Source organism: Monodon monoceros, unplaced genomic scaffold (assembly GCF_005190385.1).
Source record: "Monodon monoceros isolate NGI ecotype Baffin Bay Population unplaced genomic scaffold, NGI_Narwhal_1 Super_Scaffold_14, whole genome shotgun sequence".
Classification (NCBI taxonomy): domain Eukaryota; kingdom Metazoa; phylum Chordata; class Mammalia; order Artiodactyla; family Monodontidae; genus Monodon; species Monodon monoceros.
Genome location: NW_021703770.1, coordinates 18708433 through 18731704, shown reverse-complemented (window position 1 = coordinate 18731704; position 23272 = coordinate 18708433). Strand labels below are relative to the sequence as shown.

At 41.6% G+C, this 23272-nt stretch overlaps 1 protein-coding gene across 2 annotated transcripts in view; it reads right to left on the bottom strand.

The window, feature by feature from the left end:
- Positions 1 to 4892: 4892 nt before the first annotated feature.
- SAMD12 (sterile alpha motif domain containing 12) overlaps positions 4893 to 23272 on the bottom strand; it is a 404116-nt gene continuing 385736 nt past the window's right edge. The window contains exon 5 of one of the 2 annotated variants that reach the window (XM_029223046.1): positions 4893 to 8360. In XM_029223046.1, coding sequence (XP_029078879.1) covers positions 8338 to 8360 — 23 coding nt within the window. In that variant the 3' untranslated portion in view covers positions 4893 to 8337. The remainder of the gene's footprint in view (positions 8361 to 23272) is intronic. The other variant, XM_029223049.1, reaches the window with a different exon arrangement.

The following is a 23272-nucleotide window of genomic DNA, read 5'->3' as shown; positions in this document are numbered from 1 at the left end:
AGCTGGAGAGAGGCCACCAATTCATTCCACATATATTATTTCCCCAGGAAACACAGCATAATTGAGGACAATTTTCCACCATGAATTGCATCATTAGCTAACACAGGGAAAGTGAAATGCTGTTAACCTTCTCTTTTCTTCTGACAAGCTGATGAGCTGAAGAAAATAGAAAAGTTTAATGTAATTTTTTCCCAAGGATATATGTTGAAAATCAGAATCAAAACACTTTTACACGGTAATAGAAAGCCCGCATTTTAATACATTGCCATGCACATAAGGAATCAAGTAATGCTGAATACAAAATAGTCAAATATACAAAATGATAAAGCAGATTTTCAAGACTGATAGAGATCATGCTCACAGATACAAGGGGGCAAAAATCTGTACAGTTTCATTTCTATCAATTTAAAAAGAAACATGCCCCTCCCCCGAAAGTCTTTTTGAGCACAGCCCAAAACGCAAGGAAACATTAAAAGAAAATGTAAAGGAGACCCAAAGGGAATTGGCAAGTTGATAGCTGCTTAAGATATGGAAATTGGTAGTTCAAAATTGTGGTGTGCAATAATTCTTATGTTTAGAGAAAAAAGTTTCTAAACATTGTATGCCCTGGGGACACAGGGAACTAAAATGAACATCCAACAGAAAAGGCACCTTATTTTACTACATAACCAGCTTGCATCCTCCTTAAGTCTAGTCTTGGGAATTTTTCTAGGGTGCATAGAGAAAAACCCCACAGTTGTGGGCAATATATAAGGAAAATACTTATTTAATTAACCACTATTAGGGGATTAAGAGGTTTCAGACTGCTGGTTTAACTACTCACTTAAGGAAGCTATAAAAATGTCTACCCTCTACATAGGCTTTTGTGTTATGAAGTGTGCTTTTATAGCCATGTTTGTTAGTGTTTGTAAAACAGTGAACCATTCTTTTTCTTGGTCAGATTTTTTCCCCTCATATGCAATCAAGAGCACTGGTTATATATTCAGTTCACATTGTGTGATTTTTCTTCCTCTTTCTTTCCAGCGCAAAGACCAATGTACAGAAGCTCATAAAGAAGTTCAATGTGGCTCTCTGCTTCCTGTGGCCCTCAATTTGTCAACTTCATTGGTCTTCTTCAACCCGGGGATTGGCAATCTTCACCTGCAGTAAGCCCAGCCCAAACCTCTCTCTCTCAGATTGGTCACACTGCTCTAAACCTTTGCAAGGTGGAGATAAATGGACACCCTAGCCATGGGCTCTTCAGACCAGCCCCCAGGTATTGTGTGTACATACAAAGTGTTTGAGTTACCTTCACCTTTTCTATAAGTTGTACAAAAACAACTACTTAAGTTCCTTCCTTAGCATCATTCCTTCAAATAAAGTAATTTTGTACCCCCCACAAAAGGTTGATTGATACTTTATCATTTTACTTTTTAAAATCCCAGAATGAACTTTCAGTAATAATAGCTATAGGTGGTACAGGACAGCTTCTCTGCTTAGCTCGTTTTGGCCTCCAAACAACCCTGTCTGCTAAGACAGAACAGGTAGCATCCCAAACATATGAGCAGAGGCCCAGAGAGATGGGCAATTTCTCTTGAGTTCAAGTATTCTTGAATTCAAAACATCTTCCCCTTTATCAGAGCAGTGCCGGTCTCCACAGAGCCCTAAGAATAACTCAAGTACAGAAACCACAACAGATCAATATTTTCTCCTCAGGTACTTTTGACTGCTAATATGTAATTGTGTTACGATACTGGTATTTTCTAAAATTTTGTGTACAGCTATTTAATTTGGTGCCTAATGATATTAAATAGTCGGATTAACTGGACCTACAGCAAGTATGATGTAGTGACACGAGAGTTTTAGCGGAATTCGTTTCAAAACATTTGTGCTGGTTTGGCTTTTCAGCGGACTAGTTGCTTCTGTGCCAATCACAACTGAGACTTACAGGGCAAAGTCAAGAACCTGGCCTTATTCAGCTCTCTGTAATGTGAACGTTCACTAGCTAAACAGAGGTCTCCTCAAACATGGCCTTGTAAGGGTAGCATTTTTCTACTGGTGAAGGAAATGTAGTGGTGGAGGAATCATTCAGAGCCCCAGAGAGGCTTCCAGTTTCCTTTGAGTGAATTTCAGCAAGTGGAATCCTGACTACCCCAAGTGGGGGTCAGCACTCACTGAAGAGGCTACTGCTTCTAGAAAGAGAAGGGTGATGTGAGGTGAGAGTGGAATTATAATGAAAAAGATAAAGGTTCCAGTGTTCAAATATGAATTACTCCCCCTGCCCCCCCATTTCTCTTTAAATTTTCCACCTATAAACAGGGGCCTTTTGATGTGAAAGTGAACCTGGTTATGTACTTCAAAACCTCTGCAGCTGGTATGCAGGGAAACATTTCTGGTCTCCTCTCAAATGCATCAAACGGGAACTAGGTATAGGCATTGTCAAAAGCTGCAACAGAGTTTAGCGGGTAGCTCCCAATGCAAACACATGAATGTAGTTGACTGTGTTAACAAAAACATACTGAAAATACATATAAAGAATTAGAATTGATCTAGGGAATCATATCATCAAGGACCAAGGTGGTACTCAATTCAAATCACATTACTGGAATTATGCTTGAATAGGGAGTCTATTCAGAGCTCCAAAAGGTGTCTTTATGATGTTTGTGCTATTTGAGAGGGAGGCCAGGCTGACCTCTGGGGAGATGGGAGAAGACCAGCGTCAGCTTGTGGAATGGAACAGGGGCAACCACCAAGGCGTTTAATGGCCAGTGATTTTTCTTCAAGGTTATGTCACAAAATCAGTTCCCCCACCCTGAGAGAAGTAATGATCTAAATATTAAGAGTCTCGTTTTAGAATTTTCTTGGAGTAAAGCATTTGAGTACATTTTCAGAGAAAATGGGGGTCGGTGGTGGTGAATAGATATGACCGCACAAAACAGGTCTGTGTGCTCTGGCACGTCAGCCCAGCTTAGAATTCCACGTGTAGTAGCTGCGTGTGTGCTGATATGCCAGGGCCACGTGAAAGCAGCCTGTTTATTTCCTTTGATCCAGATGATTGAAATTTAAAAGGCTATAAACAATGCAGAAGACAACCAGCAGGGTCTTCGGTGCCTTAAAGATTTCAGGTGTTAGTATCTCCTATGTTGGCTTAATTTAAGTCTCCTTGTTTATGTCAGACGGCTGTTTCTATCACTGCACTTCAGGCAAAAAGGCCTGGGTTTAAGAGCCTTTCTAAGGCTCTGTAAATGTCTGAGGTTTGGAAAACAACAACAGCAAAACAAGCAATGAAACCCCTGAACCATTGGCTCCCAAATATGAAAAGGATATTATATAATCAGAATTAATGTTTAAGTATCTGTAACAATGTCAGGCAGTCACCTGCAATTCAATGCAAGTCATACGGTTCCCTTGAAATTTTATGAGGTGTATGTTGTTGGTGCCTTCGAGTGCTTGATACAATTGCGGAAGGAGGCTCTGAAGTAAGAATACTGGGAGCTCTGCAAGGTTTGAAGACAGCCCTACGTGGAATGGAAGCTTCAGATTTACAAGGCCTTCTATACCCCTTTTCTGCTGTGCTGTGGAAGTAATTTCTCAGTCAGTGCTGCCGACCAGGAGGTCTAAAACTAGCCCCATACTCAAAGGCACATCTCCTCTATATTTGTCACGGGCCGATTTTCACTCTAAAAATGTTAGATCGTAGTGCTTGCCCCACTTTCCCAGAATTTTCCCTGCAGGGCCAAGATGATAGGCAGAAGAAAACCAGGATACCATCCTCCTAGCCATCCTCCCAAATGAGAATCTCCAGGGAAGGCTCTACTTTGTTCTTTTTGAGGGCTGGTGTAACCTCCCTGGGCACTTGGCTAATTTTTCCTCAAGCTTCCCACAGGTGGTTCGCCTTCAAAAGAAGGCTCCCTGTCTCCTTACTAGAGTTATGTCACCAGAGCAAAATAATGGAAACACAGCTCCCTGACCTTGAAGCTGTGCTGTGGAGCCAGGAATCATCCACACTGATAAAGCAGAATTCATAAGATAGTTCTCTGGCTACAGGATTAGATGTACATCTAAGGAGACCAAGGGGCAGGACCCACTTGTCTTTGAAACCGAGTCCCCAGCTGTGCCCTGAGCGGCTGCATCTCCTGGGCTGTCCTCCATCCCGATCTCATGCCCCTTGTTTTGATTAGTGGCACTGGCCGGCCACCCCCTGGAGATGATAATCCCTGTCCCAGTGTTGTCTGGGCACCAAGCTTTCACCAAGATCAAACTTAAGAAGGAATTCTCAGTCAGTCCTGGGGAAAAAAGGTGATGACTATGTTTCGCTGTTTGACTTCTTTATAGAATACTTGAAATCTACACAAGGAGCTATGTGAAAAGAAGAAAGAGGTTAAAAGAAAAAAGAATACAAAACAACGCAAGAAAGTAAAGTGGAAGGGGTTGTGGGAGAGGTCAATAAAAACAGCCTTTAAGGCAGAAAGGAACTGATGTCATTTTCAAAGGTTAGGTTTTTAAAAAGAGACTACGGCAGCTTTAGGTCTAGTTGTCAAGTAACAAAATTACTCTACAGAACATAGAGGAAAAATATCACAAAGAATGAAGCTGCCAATGCACTGGAAGAGGAGGTTTTGGGAAAATGAAAGTGCTAAGGGGGTCTTGAAAACTTTTCTTCCGTGAGACTTTTATTGTTCCTATCCAAAATCAATTGTGTGACATTTGCAGACAAAGAAAGAATTTGCAAGTAACAAGGGGGTACATCCATTAGAGGTTTTAATCCTCCGTTTATATTCTCACATCAGGTTGATAACTCCTTTTCCCCTTGAAGTTTAAAAATGAGGCAGAATTCCCTCAGAATGAAGGACTATTAGCCTCTGGGCAACTGAGAAGTGACCCTGGAGGGGACCCGGGTTATTTCCCCGTAATCGGGAGGTGGAATCGACGCTGCGGTTACACACCTCACAGAGCCTGAGTAGGGAATTGAAGACGCCATTACCCACAAGAAAGCTGATAGGGTCTCCGTGCCCCTAGGTATGTCTTAAAACTACTCAAGTGATTTGATTTTTACCCTAGCAGAACCACCGATGCTCTGAGTATTTAAATTCACTTCTGGAGCTGGAACAAACTTATCCCCTTGGCAACCAAGAGAGTCGAATAATTATTCGTTTCTGTTTCTTCCCAAGACTGCCTTTCCTGTGCAAGTGAGGGGCCCAGCCTTCTAATAAAAAGATTCAGCACAGGTTCAAGTAAAAGGAAGAATAAATGCATCAACAGTTTACAGCCCTTAGACATCAAAGCATTTATCCCTTACCTCCCCATCTCCTGCTTCCTACTAAACAAAACTCACCACAGCCATCTCTGAGGTTCTGGGAGTAAAATGTCCTACACACATCTTGGCAAGAAGGTTCAGCACAGCAGGAAATAACCATGGGTCATTGTGGGTCAACACAGAACAAAGAATCCCAAGGCTGTGAAGGAAATTGTTTCTCCATTTTGCCGGTTTAGCTCATGACTGCTCAGATTTTATGCCACCACGTTTCCAAAACTATGCCCCCAGATGATTTCAAACAGAGGTCGACAGTTTGGAAAACAGTAGTTCATATGCAAATATGTGGTACGTGCCAGGAATTAAGGCATTTTTAGAGAAGCCATCTTCAATGGGGCTCTTTCATTGTCTCCATCTTTGCCTTTTCCTATCTTCTTCTTTACCCATCATCTTTAAATAATTGTCCAGCACACTTTTGACTCAAAAAAAAAAAAAAAAAGCTAGGAAACTCTACTTATTTAATGGTTTGTAACATATCTTGCAAAAGCCAGAGTCAGTAAGGATGAACCACCACCATTTCACGAACATCTATCTGCACCACAAAGTATGTCCAGTTTTCCAAGGGTGTTAACAGTTGTTCTCAGAATGTCGCTGGCTAAACGAACTCATTCCCAGATAATATCTCAGCACCTGGCAGTAGTTCTTTCGAATTCATCAGGCTCGAATTTGTGTCCCTGGGACTAGTTATAGAATTGGGGCTTCAGAGAATCCAGCATGATGATGAATTGCTGTTTCTGCATAAAGGATGGGAATATAGGTGACCAGGGTGGATATCAAGCAACTGTAAGTTGCTTTGGGTAGCTCCTACCAGCTAAATCTGGGTGCTGGGAGGGTTGGCTGTACATGATGGGTGAAAATACATGGCCTGACGCTGTCCACTACCTCTTTCTCTGCTGTCCACTTCCTCAGGCAAGGGAACTGTGCATGTCCATTTCCCCACGTTGCTCTGGCAGGGGATGAATGCTGTCTGAATTCAGTTTTCATTGTGGAAAAGGTGAGGTGGGGATAGTGTTTGGGAGGAGGAGATATCATAAGGGCAGGGAGAGTCTACCTTGTACACTGTTGTTGCCTCAGCTCAATGCTTGGCACATAGCAGATACTCAATAAACACTTGCTGAATAAAGAAGAGAAGAAACGAAAGATTGGAGGGAGCTCTGGAATTGGAATTGAACCTCAGGAGATGGGCAGTGGAGACTGAGGTGTCCAGGGGTGTTGGCAGCCAGGGTTTGACTTCCTAATTCTGGATTTGTAAAGAATTACGGTCTGCTGGGGGCCTGATGGTGCCTATGCTGACCCATCAGAGAGCCAGATTTGGTGGCGACTGGAGCTTCTCTGAGTTCTCTCTTGGAAGCCCCCTTCTTTGGCACTACAGCCCGCAGGCTTGTGGTGAGTCATCCTGCTGGGTGATGCACCCGAATCACATTGGGATCTCTCTTTCCTTCCCTGTCAAGTTTCCAAGTCTCAGGTGGGGTAGTTTTCTAATGGGCTGTGCATTTCCTGATACCCCCCAGGGGAGGCAAGATGTGGGGAGAACAGACAATGAGTGTGTGTCTGGTGACCCCCTAAAATGCCAAGCTTGCTTGGGCTGGCAGGCTCCCAGGGTTGTTACATGTATTTAAAGAAAAGTCTCCAATGTCTGCCGGTCTCAGGCTGGGACTGTGGGCACACAGAACATACTTGGCTGAGTTTTTGATTCAGTCAACTTTACATTTTCAGGAAAAAAATAATGCTAAAGCATGATGTAGGGTCAATCAATATGGACACTTCTCTAATTCCTAAAGACAAGCAATAACTGGGTTGACTGGTTTCCCAGGACTGTGCTTTGCTGTAAAACATAGTACAAAAAAATTAGTTATGGGTTATAATCCCAGAAAGGATTAAAAAGGACTAGTAGGTTCTCTTCTGAGGAAGAAACCTAGTGTGGGGTTGGAACCTCTTGCTTCTCTAGACATGCAGGGGGTCACTTGCTGTTTTTTTCTCTTCAAAGAATTGTGATCAGAACTTGACCTAGAGAGGTTTCCAAAGTGTTAAAGGCAGACCACACCCTGGGAAACTGCGTTCTTCTGTCTTTACCATCAATGCACCTATGCTAAGATTAAAATATGGCCACACCCCCATTTTGGTTTTTTGGAAAGAACTGTTCTATAGAATGAGAGATTACATACATTGGCCAAATAGAAGCCTCCTGTGTTTGAGTGTATGTGCTCGTGGTAAGTTGTGCCCAGGTAAGAGGAAACTAGAGCTAAATGATCACCATTCCCCAGGCCCACCTTTACTTCCCTTTGCTGCTGTAAGAAATCCAGTTGTTCAGTAAAGTGTCAAGAGGTTAAGTCTAACAGTACTGTGGCCATATTTACCAATCTACCACAAACGACGGAGTATATGCTAGGAGTGGAGCCTCGTCTTGGGACAGTCTGAGCCAGAAATAGGACAAGATTTATAAGAAAGAAGAAAAGACTTGTTTTCTCACATGTACGGAACGTGCTGATTCGTTTCGGTATAGGGGGTTCTCATGTAAAGTGCTTAAGAGTTGGACAGAATACCTTTAGGTGTCATAACTAACACAATCGAGACATGTTTACATTTCCTACCTGGGCATAATACTGTGAACACTTCCACTGAGATTGCAGAACTGCTGTAATTTTTTTTCTAACGCATCATGCTGTCTGCACACATAATAAAATAATCCAGTAGTTGCCATGCTAAAACGGGACTTCTAGTGAAGGGCACAGACAGCTCCCCAAAGGGAGCTTGAGTTATGCACAGTGATGAAAACTGGAAGCAGTTTTCCAGCTAATGGTCTGCCAATGACCACTTGGAGCAAGTTGGCACTGTATATTATGCACCTCATTTAAAAATCCATAGCAAACTAAGATTTTCCGAAGCCCATGATCTTGACTGAATGGGTGGTTTTTCAGTTAATCTGGTTAATCTGTCAATGCTCCAAGGATATCTTCTGGCAGTGCCATGAGTTAGTCTTTCTGTGAGGAACAGGCCATGTTCATATCGACTGGCAGGACAGCAGCTTGGAAGGCTAACCGCGTTTATGGAGAACCCTCAGTTGAGGCTGAAAGAGGAAAAAGAAGAAAACATGATGAGCTATTTCTGTATATTTCCATATACTGGTATGTAGCAATAATCCAATTCAAACAAACCTTAACATCCTTAGGTCAAAGAGAAGGCGCTATTGGAGGCAACGGTGACTCAACTTCAAGATGAACTTATGGTGGCTTGTATTCTTGGAACATCCTTCCTTTTTTTTTTTTTTTTTTTTTTTGCAGAGCGTGGAAGATATCCATCTCAGGGATAGGAGAAGTTGCACGAAAGGAAGGGGAAAACTGGATCCCTGGAACTGGCATTCAGCCCTATGACGGGGCTGTGGTTTGGGAAACCATGTCATACATTATGGGGTTTTGTGCATTTACTTGATCTGGAACAAGATCAGACTGGGAATGGTGTGGAATCATTCTGGGGTGAGGGTATAGTGGGGGGTTTCACTCTTCATTAAGAAACTTTCCCAGGATAAAACGTAGAAAAACATATTGGAAGCAGTATGGGTGGAGGTCCTGAGTTGAAAAGTCAGGTTGGCTGAGCAGGTTAGCGACTAGGTAGAGAAAGTCATTAAAATCTGAGCAGATTGAACTACTTGAATGGCAACCCTGCTTCTGACCTTGGGAATACTGGTACAGATATATTTGTCTAATTTTTCCAACTTTATCTTCTAAGTTCCTTTTATTTTATCTCAGTATTCCCTACAGATCCTTATACACAGGTCCTCATTAATTAGTTAATAAAAGAGCACAATTGAATATTTTGCTCAGAAAGATTATCAAGATGAGCTTTATTTAATACACAGAACTATTGGGCAATGGAGAGTAAGCAAGAGTTCTTGATGTTAAAAAACAAAAACAAAAAACTTACCTAGGTTTTAAAACTGGCTTTTTAAAACACGAGAGAATGCACAATTTATAAGCAAATGTTTCATTAAACTTACTATTTTTGAGATAATACAAAAACAAAAGTAAGGTGCTATTTAAGTGCATTCAGTATACAATAATATACACTACTGATAAGGTTGTAATGAAAGTAGAATACTAATATATTGCTGATAGCATTGTAAACTGGAAAAATAATGTCTGTTTATTTAAAAACTATTAAAAATTCACATTCATTGACTCAGTGTTCCCATTCTTGGAGTGCATCCTAAAGAAATATTCTAAAAAAATGAAAGAAGCTATACGCACAAATATGCAACCCAGAGGTTATTTATCTTAGTGGAAAAATTAGAAGACAACCAGTTTCCTAGTGTTGAGAGCTTAGGTTAAGTAAATTATGGTGCATTAACAAGATGGATGATTACATGGCCATTAAAGTAATAATTATGATGATTATGTAGCAACATGGTGAACAGTTATGATATACTACAATACAAAACTTACACATATGTATAGAAAAGAAATGTAAGGGAAGGTGAAGGCTTTAGGATTTTTATTATGGTTGTCATAATGTTTTACACAAGAACAACAAAAGTTAGGGTCACAGGGTGCAGCTTTGACCCATAAACATTGACTAACTAAAGCATCCACAGTTATTTTCATTCACTAATACTACTAAGAAAATAAATATTTATAATTTCATTAAGAAATAACAGTCCAGTATTATTAAAGGGGCTTAGAAACTGACACAAGTAAAAATCTTTTATCCAAGCCGACCTGTAAAAGCGAAGTACAGCCGGAATAACAGATTTCTAGGAGTCTGATACCGTATACTATTACCCAGACTTTGCTAAAATCAGCTCTGGAAAATGTGTGAAAAGAATTATTAAGAATAACCTAAATTTAAAAAGTAAAATTGAAAAGTGAATAATGATAATAAAGAGTAAACACAAATTAATTACTCTACTTTGGATCCTGAGTCAGGAGTTGATAACTAGGTTTATCACAGCCGCTATTTCTCCAAATAGCCATGTCTTCCACATAAGCCTCTAAGGCTGATGGAAAGCAGATGTGTCTAACTTTAGCATACAGTAAGATTTATAGCCATGGACATGAGCTGAGCCTATTAGACCTTAAAGGTCTTTCACCTGTGGCTCCCCAGTACGGTTCTTGGGATAGGTAGAATATCCCCATTTTGTGGATGAGGAAATTGAGGCCCAGGAGTATTATTTGCCCAAGGTCACACTGCTAGTGAAGGTCAAATCTGTACTCAGACCTAGGTCTGTCCCATTCTAGTGACATATAGGAGTAACAGGGATAAATATATCAAGTATTCAGAGTATTTCCCATTCTCCTATCTTCTAACTAGGATTCCGTGGTTATCCACGAGCCCAATCAGCACAACAAAGGGCTCTAGTGGGCAGGGAAAAAAACTGGTGGCTAAATTAATTTATATTAGAAAGATGGAGATATTAGAAAGAACAGAGATACTCCTACAAGACTTGAATACACGCAGGAGTAGAGGCCACAGAGAGACAACCTGGGGGTTTGTAGAGTGACATAGGAGATTTGGGGTGATGGCTGCCACATGTGTGGGCCCTTAGGAAGAGGGATGGCCAAAGAGAAGAGTGCGGATGGCATAATACTACCTTGACCCACCTTTCCACGGAATCAGTATTCATTGCTCCTCGATGCTTTTGCAGTTATTTATGTTTCCTTTGAATGCGTCACCAGGTTGAGCTGGGCTTTATGTGGGAGCAAGAGGCCCCTGTTTACTCAGGTTGTATGTGCAGGGATGTGCCTAGTATAAGGCTTGGACCATTGTCTTTCTGTCACGTGTACAGTGATGGCTCTGCCGTTATCGCTCGGTTAGAGATTTTTGTTATGTGTAACAGGAATCAAACCTTCAGGTATGTAAAAGCTACATGAGGTCAAATGTAAAATGGCGGTTGGTATTAGATGGCTGTGGCTCTTTATAGTTTTGTTTTGTTTTTAGAATTGAGGTCTAGTTGATTTACAATACTGTGTTAATTTCAGGTGTACAGCATTTTTTTTTTTTTTTGCAGATTATATTCCATTATAGGTTACTACAAAATATTGAGTATAATACCCTGGCTCTATATAGTAAATCCTCATTGCTTCCTTATTTTATGTACAGTAGTTTGTATCTGTTAATTCCATACTCCTGACTTGTCCCTTCCCCCCACTTCTCTCCCCTCCAGTAACCATAAATTTGTTTCCTACATCTGTGAATCTGTTTGTTTTGTATATACACTCATTTGTATTATTTCTTAGATTTCACATATAAGTGATATCATATAGTATTTGTCTTTGTCTTATTTCACTAAACATTATATTCTCTGGGTCCATCCATGTTGCTGCAAATGGCAATATTTCATTCTTTTTTATGGCTGAGTAATATTACATTGTACATATATACCACATCTTCTTAAACCAACTGTCTGTTGACGGGTACTTGGGTTGCTTCCCAGTCTTGGCTATTATAAATAGTGCTGCTATGAACATTGGGGTGTATGTATCTTTTTGAATTAGAGTTTTCTTTTTTTCTGGATATATATATACCCAGGAGTGGGATTGCTGGATCATATGGTAGACCTCTTTTAATTTTTTTTAAAGGAACCTCCATGTTCTTTCCCATAGTGGCTGCACCAATTTACATTTCCACCCACAGTGTAAGAGGGTTCCCTTTTCTCCACACCCTCTCCAGCATTTAGTATTTATAGATATTTTGATGATAGCCATTCTGACAAATGTGATACTTCATTGTAGTTTTGCATTTCTCCAATAATTAGCAATGTTGAGCATCTTTTCATGTGCCTGTTGGCCATCTGTATGAATTCTTTAGAGAAATGTTTATTTAGTCCTTCTATCCATTTTTTGATTGTTTTTTTTTTGATATTGAGTTGTATGAGCTGTTTGTATATTTTGGATATTAATCCCTGTTGGTTGCATCATTTGCAAATATTTTCTGCCATTCCGTAGATTGTCTTTTGGTTTTGTTGATGGTTTCCTTTGCTGTGCAAAAGCTTTTAAGTTTGACAAGCTCCCATTTGTTTACTTATGCTTTTATTTCTTTTGCCTTGGGAGACTGATCTAAGAAAATATTGCTACGATTTATGTCAAAGAATCTTTCACCTATGTTCTCTTCTAGGAGTTTTATGGTGTCATGTCTTACATTTAGGTCTTTAACTTAGTTTGAGTTTATTTTTGTATATGGTGTGAGGGAATGTTCTAATTTCATTTTTTTACACGTAGCTGTCCAGCTTTCCCAACACCACTTGTTAAAGAGACTCTCTTTTCTCTATTGTATATTCTTGCCTCCTCTGTTGAAGATTAATTGACTGTATGAGCATGGGTTTATTTCTGGGCTCTCTATTCTGTTCTGTTGATCTATGTTTCTGTGTCAATGCCATGCTGCTTTGATTACTGTAGCTCTGTAGTATACAGCAAGCCTGTATACTGAAGCCTGAAAGGGTTATACTTCCAGCTTTGTTCTTTTTTGTCAGGATTGCTTTAGCAATTCTAGGTCTTTTGTGGTTCCATATAAATTTTAGGATTATTTGTTCTAGTTCTGTGAAAAATGGGGTGTTTTGATAGAATTTGCATTAAATTTATAGATTGCTTTGGGTAGTATGGCCATTTTAACAATATTAATTCTTCTAATCCAAGAGCATGGATATCTTTCTTCTTCTTTGTATCGTCTATGATTTCCTTCATCAATATTTTATAGTTTTCACCATATAGGTCTTTTGCCTCCTTGGTTAAGTTTATTCCTAGGTATTTTATTCTTTTTGATGTGATTTTAAATGGGATTAGTTTTTACTTTCTCTGGTATTTCATTATTAGTGTATAGAAATGCAGCATTTTTGTATATTAATCTAGTATCCCAATACCTTGCTGAAATCATTTATTAGTTCTAATAGTTTTTGTGTGGAGACTTTAGGGTTCTCTGTTTAGAGTATCAAGTCATCTGCAAATAGTGAGAGTTTAACCTCTTCCCTTACAATCTGGATGCCTTTTCTTTCTTTCCTTCTTTCCTTCCTCCCTTCTTCCTTTCCTTCCTTCCTTCTTTCTTTCTTTCTTTCTTGTCTGATTGCTGTGCCTATGATTTCCAACATTATGTTAAATAGAAGTGGCAAGAGTGGGCATTCTTGTCTTGCTGCTGAATTTAGCAGGAAGTCTTTCAGGTGTTCACTGTTAGGTATTATGTTGGTCATGGGTTTGTTGTAAATGGTAGATGGCTCTGGCCCTTTAAAGAGGGAAAAGTGTGATCTTTGAGATGGCACAATTTTTGGGTTCCATCCTCTGGGCTTCACCATCCCAGACTCCCTCTACCTCCTCATATGTACTAGGTTATCTGCAGTCTTTGCTCAACCTTTCCTCCTGCCTAGGATGCCTTCTTTGTACATCCTGGAACACTAGTGAACACCTACTCCTCTGTTTTTCAAGATTACTTCAAGCATCACATTCTTTATGAAGCCTTCTCTCTCTCTCGAAACAGCTGACAGCTTACCCTTGGATGCCAGCAAGGCATCATAAATGTTTACCACCAAACCCACCATGAACACTTTATTTTAATGTATCCATCTCTCCTCCTAAATTTTTTGAGGGTGGTACCATGTCTTATCGCTGTATGTCTTCCTAATGCAAAGTGCTTAGTAAATAGTTGTGAAATAATGAAGAAAGCAGTGATGCTGAAGAAGGAGAGATTCTTCTCTTTTTCAGGGCTTAATTTAAGACCCAATTTTAGTTGAGATTTAATCCTGTAGTCAGGTCTGCATATAGAGAGAGGACTGCTCCTGTTTCTTTCTCTGCATCTAAGGACTACTCAAGGGACATGTGCATCCTGGAACTGGCCGTGTATGGATTTGCAGCTAACAGTTAAAAAAAAAAAAGCTCTTTCTCAAATCTTTTTTCAACATTACTAGTTTAGGCATTCTGGGAACCAATCACCTCTCTAGTCTAACAGCATCAGGGTCCAGGATGAGTAGGGCAACATTAGGGTCCAGTGATTAAAGATTGTGGGTTCTGGAATCAGGGGGACCTGGTTGATATCCCAGGCTCACCACTTACCAGCTACATGTTGTTGAAAACATGAATTTCTTCACACCTCAACATCTTCACCTTTAAAATGGCGATAATAATCCCCACCTCACTTGGTTGCTGTAATGATGAAATAGGCTCATAGAAAAAACACTTTGCACGGTGTCTGGCAGACAGTCAATACCTGCCAAGTGATGGCTTCTTATTTTTATTACTGCCCAAACGTCCCAAAATTCCCTAGAGGAACTAGAGATACAAAGAGGTCAATGTACTAATGCCACAGCTGGGGGCCGGGAAGCAGAAACAACACAGTCCCGAGGCCAAGCCTTTGCCCCCTCCAGCGATGGATAACACTCCTCTTGCCTGCCAAGGCCACAGCCAAGGCACGCTGGCTTCCACTCTCACCCAGATTAGTGTAGACGCCAACAGACAGTTCCGTGATAAGAAGAGTTCACACCAGACCCTTCAAAGGCAGGAAGAAGCTGGCCCGGGAGGCAAAGGCCTGCTTGGTAGAGGATTCAAGAACAGACCTGGGACTGAGCGTGTCCAGTGCCACCTCCCCTCACTCCAGTCGCAAGGGTGTGTTTGGGAAAGAAGAAAAGATAGTGTGTGAAGGCAGCCCCACCCCTCAGGGGTTAAGAGAAGAAAGAAGACCTCATCTCTTAAGAGGGTTGTTTAGTGTCTTCCATTCCAACAGAAGGGCCATATCTTCTGTCTGAAAGTGTCTTTCACGTGACTTGTGGTTGAGGACTTCAGGGTAGGCCTGAATGCACTGTGACAATTCATAGCAGGGGTGAGATGCACATTCCAAAGGAGTGAGACCCACAGTCACCTCCACGTAACAGTCAATGAGAAGCAGAACTAACAATTATTGAGCAGCTACGATGGCCAACTAAGGTTCTACAGGCAGTCACTCACAGTCCTGACTGCCATCTTTGAGGCGTCAATTGCATTATCCTCATAACACACCTGGAAAACATGAGGCTAAGTTCATTAAATTGTCACAGCCATCCTGCTGGAATGCCCAGAGCTGAGACTGGAACACAGATCTGTCCTCACCAGAGTGCTTTCCTGACTCAATACGAAACATGTGTTAGGAAAGCAAGTTCCTAAACTCCAATAGGAATGTGGCAGACAAAGCAAGTAGCTGTGTTTGTATAAAAGAATGCTCATCAGACGTGAACCTATATACAAAGTGCCCTAAGTAAGAAGTTTGACCTAGAGAAAGCTAGTACATTTCTATCTAACAGCCTAAAAGCTGTTCTATGTCTAGAGCAGTGGTTCTCAACTGGGTGCAATTTTGCCCCCATCTGGCAATGTCAGGAGACATTTCTGGTTGTCACAGCTCGGGGGTGCTACTACTGGCATCTAGTGGGTAGAGGCTGGGGACCCTGCTAAACATCCTGGAATGCATAGGATGGACCCGCACTTCAAAGAATTCAGCAGCTCAAATGTCAATAATGCTGAGGTTGGTTTAGAGGGTAGAGGTCCTTGCTTATCTTCCATTCCTGGTTGTGAGCCAAATATATCACTCCCAAAATAGGCCAAGATAAAGACCAACTTAAGTGTGCCTCTTGTGTGTACAGGAAATAAGGCTAATTTCAAACCTCACTCCCCTCTTCTCTTCATCATTTGCTCATTTTATTTGATTTTATATTCAATGTAATCAAAACCTCTAATACTAAATCATTTCTAACTTTTAGAACCCTCACAGGCATACCATTATACGAATCAAGATGGGATGATTTAAACAGGTATGCTCGATTAATTAATCAGTATGTACGGAAGAAGTCAGGAGACAAAAGAAGGACAAAGGAGGATTTACGTGGCGATAAAACTCAACTCTGCCAACCAGCCCTTTCGTGGGAGAAGTCACAGTGTTCTCGCTTGCACTGGTTTCATTTCTGCCACTACCGGCCCTCTTGACAGTTTGGCGGGGGCAGGGAGTGGGGGTGGGCGATGCTTTGAATGTGACTAAGAAATCAACGCTACCCCTGACTGCATGAAGATGGAAGTCAGGATCTCAGGCAAGATGGGTATCAGGGTGGCAGAGGACTTGGGTTAAGGGCAATAAAACAGACGACGCATACAAACTAGTCTGTAACGTCTCATAACCCCTAGTAAACTGGAAACCACAATGACTCAGTGATGGCTGATTTTATGTGTCAATGTGACTGGGCCATGGAGTGGCCAGACAGTTGATTGAACGCTATTCTGGGTGTGTCGGGGAGGGTGTTTCTGGATGAGATGAACATTTGAATCAGTAGTCTGAGTAAAGCAGACTGTCCTCCCTAATGTGGGTGGGCCCCATCCAGTCAGTTGAAGGCCTGAGTAGAATAAAGGCTGAGTAAGGGAGAATTCACTCTCTATGCCTGTCTTTGAGTTGGGACATCAGTCTTCTCCTGCCTTTGGACTCGGATTTGGACTTCAACTGGAATTTATACTATTAGCTCTCCTGGGTCTCCAGATTGCTGACTACAGATCTTTGGCCTTCTCAGCCTCCAAAACTGTGTGAGTCATTCCTTATAATTATCTATCTATCTATCTATCTATCATCTCTCCTTAGATAGATAGACCTATAGATAGACCTATAGATACATCTCCTATTGGAGACCAATATCTCCTATTGGTTCTGTTTCTCTGCATAACCAACTAACTCAGTCCATAGACCACAATGGCCATAACAATAAGCTCTATTACTAACCAAGTACTGTGAGCTGAGCATCATGCTCAGAGCCTGTCCATTTTGCAGCAACCCAAGGACGTAGATCCCGCGGCCTCACTCTACAGGTGAAGAAAGTCAGGCTCGGGGAGATAAAGGACCTTAGACAGGCTGCAGCCTTCAGGCCAGGCTGTGACCCTCAATCAGGTTATGACATGTCAGGGGCCTGTTGATTCCACAAGTGCTAAGAAGACACAGGAGGTCCCAAGGCCCCATGGGAAGATTTTCAGGCAATCATTTATAACCAGGTTGGGTAGGAAGGCTTTGGCCTCCATCTCCCAGCCTCTCGGCCCTGTATTTTATTGTTTCAATTAGAATGCAATGGGCTTCTGACACTATAAGTGGAGTCTTTCTGGAGCTCGCTTTGCTGTCCTGATCGGCTTGGGCGGCTGCTTCTCTCTAGGGGATTTGTGGGTTCGTGAGATGAGTGAAACTGGACACACACACACACACACACACACACACACACACACTGAGAGACAGAGAAAGAATGCACTTGTGTGCAAGCTGCTCCTCTCCTTTCCTCAGCCCTAGGGAAAAAAAACAACAACCCACGGACACTGTATTCATCCCCTTCCTGTTCTACTACAAATAAAACCGCTAGTCTACAGTTTACACTATGAGGCTCAAAAACCTCTCAGAAATCGACTCTGGTTCCTGTGGGTTCAGTCTCTGGATTCCAGAGTTTTAAGAACTTGGCCATTTCGGTCTGAGGTTCTCAAAACTGACTGCATCAGACTCATCTCAAGGAGTTAAAATTTTTTATTTTGCCTAGCCTCTCTCCATTTCCACTGATTCAGAGTGTCCAGGGGGAGGGCTAGAAATCTCTGTGTTTAACAAGTGGCTCGGTGATTCTCACGAAGCCAGCTTGGCACAAATACGTGGGCACACCTACATCTTTTCCCCAGGACTTAAATAGTAGTTATCTGTCCTTCAGACAGAGAAAAGTGTGCAGACTGCGGGGGAAAATTGCTTTATAGTTTTGTTCACTTCATGAAATAAAATACCAAGAGTCCTGGATATGATATAGTGCAGTGATCCAAATATTGGGTTTTAGAGTGAGGCTGACAGGAGTGGCAAGACCCGAGCAAGCCAGCCAACCCATTCAAAGCCCCGGGGCCATCATCCCAATACTGTTTAGTTTCTATAGGCTGATTCATGCATCAATTAATCAAAGAGGTAAGCAATATTTATTCCACTGAGCGTTTACTAAGATGCTCCCCATTGCCTCGGGGCTGCAAGGCTTGGAGAGTCCCATGTCTGTCTCATTGTACTTATCCTACCTTACTAGAATCACTCGATAATGTGTCTGAGTATAGGCGAACGCTCCTCCAACTTTGCTGTGCTTGGAAATTCCCTGGACAGCATGGTAAAGCCCAGCTTTGGAGCGCCATTCTTTCCAATGCAAAGAATCTGATTCAGTGGGTCTGGAGTGGGTTTGTAAATTTGCATTTCTTTTTTTTTTTTTTTTTTCAGAATGCTTTATAATGTTTTTTATTGAGGTGAAATTAACATTAAATTAAACATTTTACTTTATTTTTTTGTTTGTTTTTTTGAATTTTATTTTTTTATACAGTAGGTTCTTATTAGTTATCTATTTTATACACATTAGTGTATATATGTCAATCCCAGTCTCCCAATTCATTCCCCCCCGCTCCACCGCTTTCCCCCTTTGGTGTCCGTACGTTTGTTCTCTACATGTGTGTCTGCCTTGCAAACCGGTTCATCTGTACCATGTAAATTTGCATTTCTAGCAAGCTTGCAGGGGACACCCATGTCGCTAGTCTGAGGACCACTCTTTAAGCATCACTGCCCCTAACCCCAAGCTTCTTCAGGCAAAGAGTATGGCTTATTCTTCTCTTTCTGTACTTGTGTGGTAAAATGCCTAGAATAGCAAAGCGGTTCTTGAAATCTTTGTTGAATGAATGAATGAATGTATGATAAACCTACATGCATGAGGTTAGCAGTTTATCTTAAAGTAAGGGCAGGATTTCTTTGGGGGCCATAGTACTATTCTCAAATGAGAATGGATTTAGGAATTTCAGTGTATGCAAGCATCTGAACTCCATAAATTCTCTGTGATAATTCAAGACACCTATTGACCTCAGTCTCAGAGCATGATTTCCCCCAGGAAAATGGCAAAACCTCACCCAGCTTTAGGGTCAACTTGAACTGGAAGCCTGCTGACAACAGTGGCTGCCACCTTGCACCACATGAATACTAGATGATGCATTTCTGGGAGAAAGTATCGCAGGCCAGATGCTCTCAGCAGGGATGCGTTTGTATAGCCTATTAGTCAGAGGTAACCCCAGTGATTCCATTCTCTGCACTGGACAGAGGCAAGCTTCTCAAGTTATTAAATTCTAATAGCCACTCTAAAGGCTCACAGAGCCTTCCAGAAGAAAACTCTGTCCACTGGCACAAATGACAATGAATCTCATGAGAGGGCATGAAAACCCTGAAGTTTAATTCAAGTTGCCGCTGAAATTCCCCTCCATCTCCACAGTGTCAGACCGGCTGGCAGATCGTATTCTGAGGAATGGTTTCCTAATTCCTCTCACTGCTCTGTACCCCACCTGACTCAATTACAAAGCATGGCACCTTTCATGTTTGTCGACTGAATGAATAAATCAAGTTCCTTTTTCTTTTTTATTTTAAAGCTCACCTATACCCCACTTTGTCTTTCTATTTAATCTTACTTTCATCTCAAGGGCCTCTCTGTTGACCAATCCAATAGCTTCTCCACTAGAAAAATGTTCTCTAAGATTCACTTCTTTAGAAAAAGTATGTTCAAAAAAATTCTCCATATCCTGCAGCTTTTCCAAGAAAAAGAGAAAAGCCCACTTTTTAAGGCATATACAAGATATACTTAGGTTTCTCCTTTTGCATGCCGCGTCTCAAGGGGCTAACGTGCCTCTTTCTGAAGTAAAGCTACACAAGCTACATAAATATGAACAAATAATGCTGGGGATAATGATGGATTTCACCATACAGAGTCTTAAGAGGGGAAGGGTACTTTAGAATAGTGCTTCTCAAATTTTAATGTGCCTAGGAGTCACTTGGGTATCTTGTTACAATGTAAATCACACAGGCCTCACAAGCTCTCAAGTGATAACGGTGCTGCTGGTCTGTGCACCCCACTTTGAGTAGCAAGGCTGTAGAGTTCCTTCATCTAGAGCAGCGCCGTCCAATGGAGCTTTCTGCAATGATGGAAATGTTCTAGATCTGCTTTGTCCAATATGGCAGCCATTAGCCACATGTGGCTATTTTCAGCACTTGACACGTGGCTAGTGTCTCCAGAAAATTAATTTTAAATTTTATTTAATTTTAATTCATTTAAATTTAAATGGTCGCATCTATGTAGTGGCTACCATACTAGACAGCTGCTTTGTAGCATTGGAAACTGAGACTGAAAGAGTTAGTTAAAAGAGTTTCAGAAAGAAGAAACCTGAAAAGCAAGGCAAAGCCACAATCCTTAAACCCGTACTGTAAATTTATTCTGATTCTCACCCTCCTCCCTTTCAGCTCTCTGTAGGGAGGGTTCAAGGCTTCCTCTCTGTTCTCCATCATGTTCCCAGAATCTCTCTCTAAACAAAATAGTAGTTAGGAAAGGCTTTATAAATGTTCTAAAGTGCAGAAGATTATCTCGTTTACATAAACTCTTCTAAGTTGGCAAAAACAAGCAAGACTATCTTAGGATAAACAGTTCCTTTGTTATGGGCCCTTTCACCCTGGGGTATGTCTAGCAGAATTCTGAAGACAGGCTGCAAGGTTATTTCTTTGCTGTGTTTTGGCCCTTTGGCCTGGAACACAGGAACAAATGCAAACAGTCCCAGGCATTCTAGAAAAGTTGAAAAGGAAGGAGAGCTCAGTTCAAGTTGAGTTCCCTCAAATGAGAAAATGCTGAGGGTGGGGAAAGGGTAGGATTTCATTTTGTCTGAACTGGATTTGTCAGCTCTCAGCATGTTACAATCTACATTAGAGTTAACGAGGTTTGAGGATCTTCCCTGGGCTGGTGAGTACTAATTTCCATTGAGGAAAAAGTTACGAGGCTTGGATATCTTAATGATAACAGATAAGTTCTCTGTGCTGGCAGAGCTACAAAGCATGTTGCTATGAAACTGTATGGATTGGGCTATTTCTTTTGCGTATACAGTTTCCCCTTAAAGAATCCACTTGGCGTGAGTTGCAAACCTGCTTGGGGACCCTTGTGATTAATTGCTTGAACTGGCTAGTGGCCATCAGCAGAATCTCGCAATTTACCAAGTTCTACACAGAATTATGAAACTGAAGGTTTAATGGGATTTCAGGTAATAGAGCCCAGATGTCCAAGACTATGATGTTTGAAATTATATGGCTCACAAGGCTATAGGGCTTAAATCTTATTTATTTCTTGCTTAGTGAATTTCCCTCTTTCCATCTTTATGTCATCTTGGACCAGTCACATGCTAAAGTCCTCATCTTGACATACTGCATCTAGAGAAGACACTCACGTACCCACACCTGTAGCCAGTAGCCTGGAGACACGTGTGAGCCCCACCTTCCTGTCCAGGATCTTGGGATTACGTTTTAGCCAAGTATACAGTAATTAACAGCCCTAGCTCCACCTTGCCGCTATGCTAGAGCTTAACTTCCAAATGCTTTCACACATTCAATTGTATTTTATTCTATCAGGATCCAGGAGAAATGGGCTGGGACAGGTATTATTATCTCCATTTGGATGAGGAAACTAAGGTACACAGAAGAGAAGGGATAATAATAGTTAACATTTGTGGAACCCTTACGTGCCAAGAAGTACTGTTCCCATGGGGTTTCTGTGCATCATTTCCTTTAAACCTTATAACACCTTATAACACCTTTGAGGTTGATATGATTATCAACTCTACTTTGCAACCCAGAAAACTAAGGCACACAGCGATTGGGTCACACTGCTGAGAACTGATGGAGCCAGGACGAAAGCTGGTACTCTGGCTCAGTTATGATGTGCTACCTCCTCCCAAGGAAGTATCGTTAGCATCACAGATGAGACCTGGAGTCTGTTGGTGCTAATGGAGCATTCATTTAACATCGTTTGCAAGACAGAAGACAAATCCCAGGCACATTTTTCTAACAAGAAGCGCCCTATATCCTTCTTCCGTGTTTTCCTCCAGAGCAATGCCACCTCTTGAGTGTTCTGAGGCGAGAAGGGGGATTCTGTTTAACGGCACCCGTTCGAGAAGAACACTTGGCCTAATATTCCCCACCCTTTATCATCACACTTCAGCACATCCTTGCAGACTTATCCACCCTGCATTCCAGTCACAGTAACTGATGGAATTTGTCCTATTCTGCCTTTCCTTTGTTTATGTGATCCCTACTTCCTTCCTCATCCTCCTGCCTCTATTCTCCCTTTCTCACCAGGCCAGCCACAGGCCACTTCAACAAGGCTTTATATATTCCCATAAAGCATCTCTCTCCCTGTTCAGAACCTCTGCAAGACTTTGTTGCATGAATGGACAAATGAAATGAACATCATTTTTTGATCACTGTACCAGGCATATGCAAAATACCAGGGATATAAAGATGAATGGCCCTTGTCATTGCCCTCAGGAAGCTTCCGGTCTACGGAGAGATCTGTACACAGGAAAACCACTATCACATAACGTCCTGCATGACATTACAGAAGGAAGGGTGCTCATCACTGTTTCCAGATATGGCTGGGAATCCTGCCCAAGCCTCACCCGCCCTCCTAGTTAGGGAAACTTCATGTGCGAAGGGCTTGTATTTTATGCATCTTTGTTTAGCCCCAAGCACTCAGCACTCTCTAAACTAAGCAACTATATGATGCCTAATGAAGACCTGTCAGAGAAGTGATGGAGTCTCTCTCACTATGGTAGGAGGGGTCTAGAAACCTTCTCTCCTTCTGTCTTTTCAGTGGAAATGCAGAAGAGGGAAGCAGGCCCTTGCTGCCCCCCACGGCGGTCCCACAATGGTGCTGGCCCAGACAGGATGGGGGCAGAGGAAGCTCCCGGTGTGTCCTTAGGGTCAGTGAACAGCAATGGCCCAAGCCATAGCTCTCGTCTGTAAGGGGCCAAGGAATGTTTAATGTACTGCCTTAAAATTATCGTTTGGGCAAGTCTTCCTAAAACCTACGTCTGTCTTCAAGAGTTGGGAAATTGTTCTTCTTTAAAAATCACTATTTCAGAGCAGTTATTCTGATTACTTATTATGTGACCTCTTATAAAACTCTTTGCACAAATAAGCTTTTTTATTAGTTAC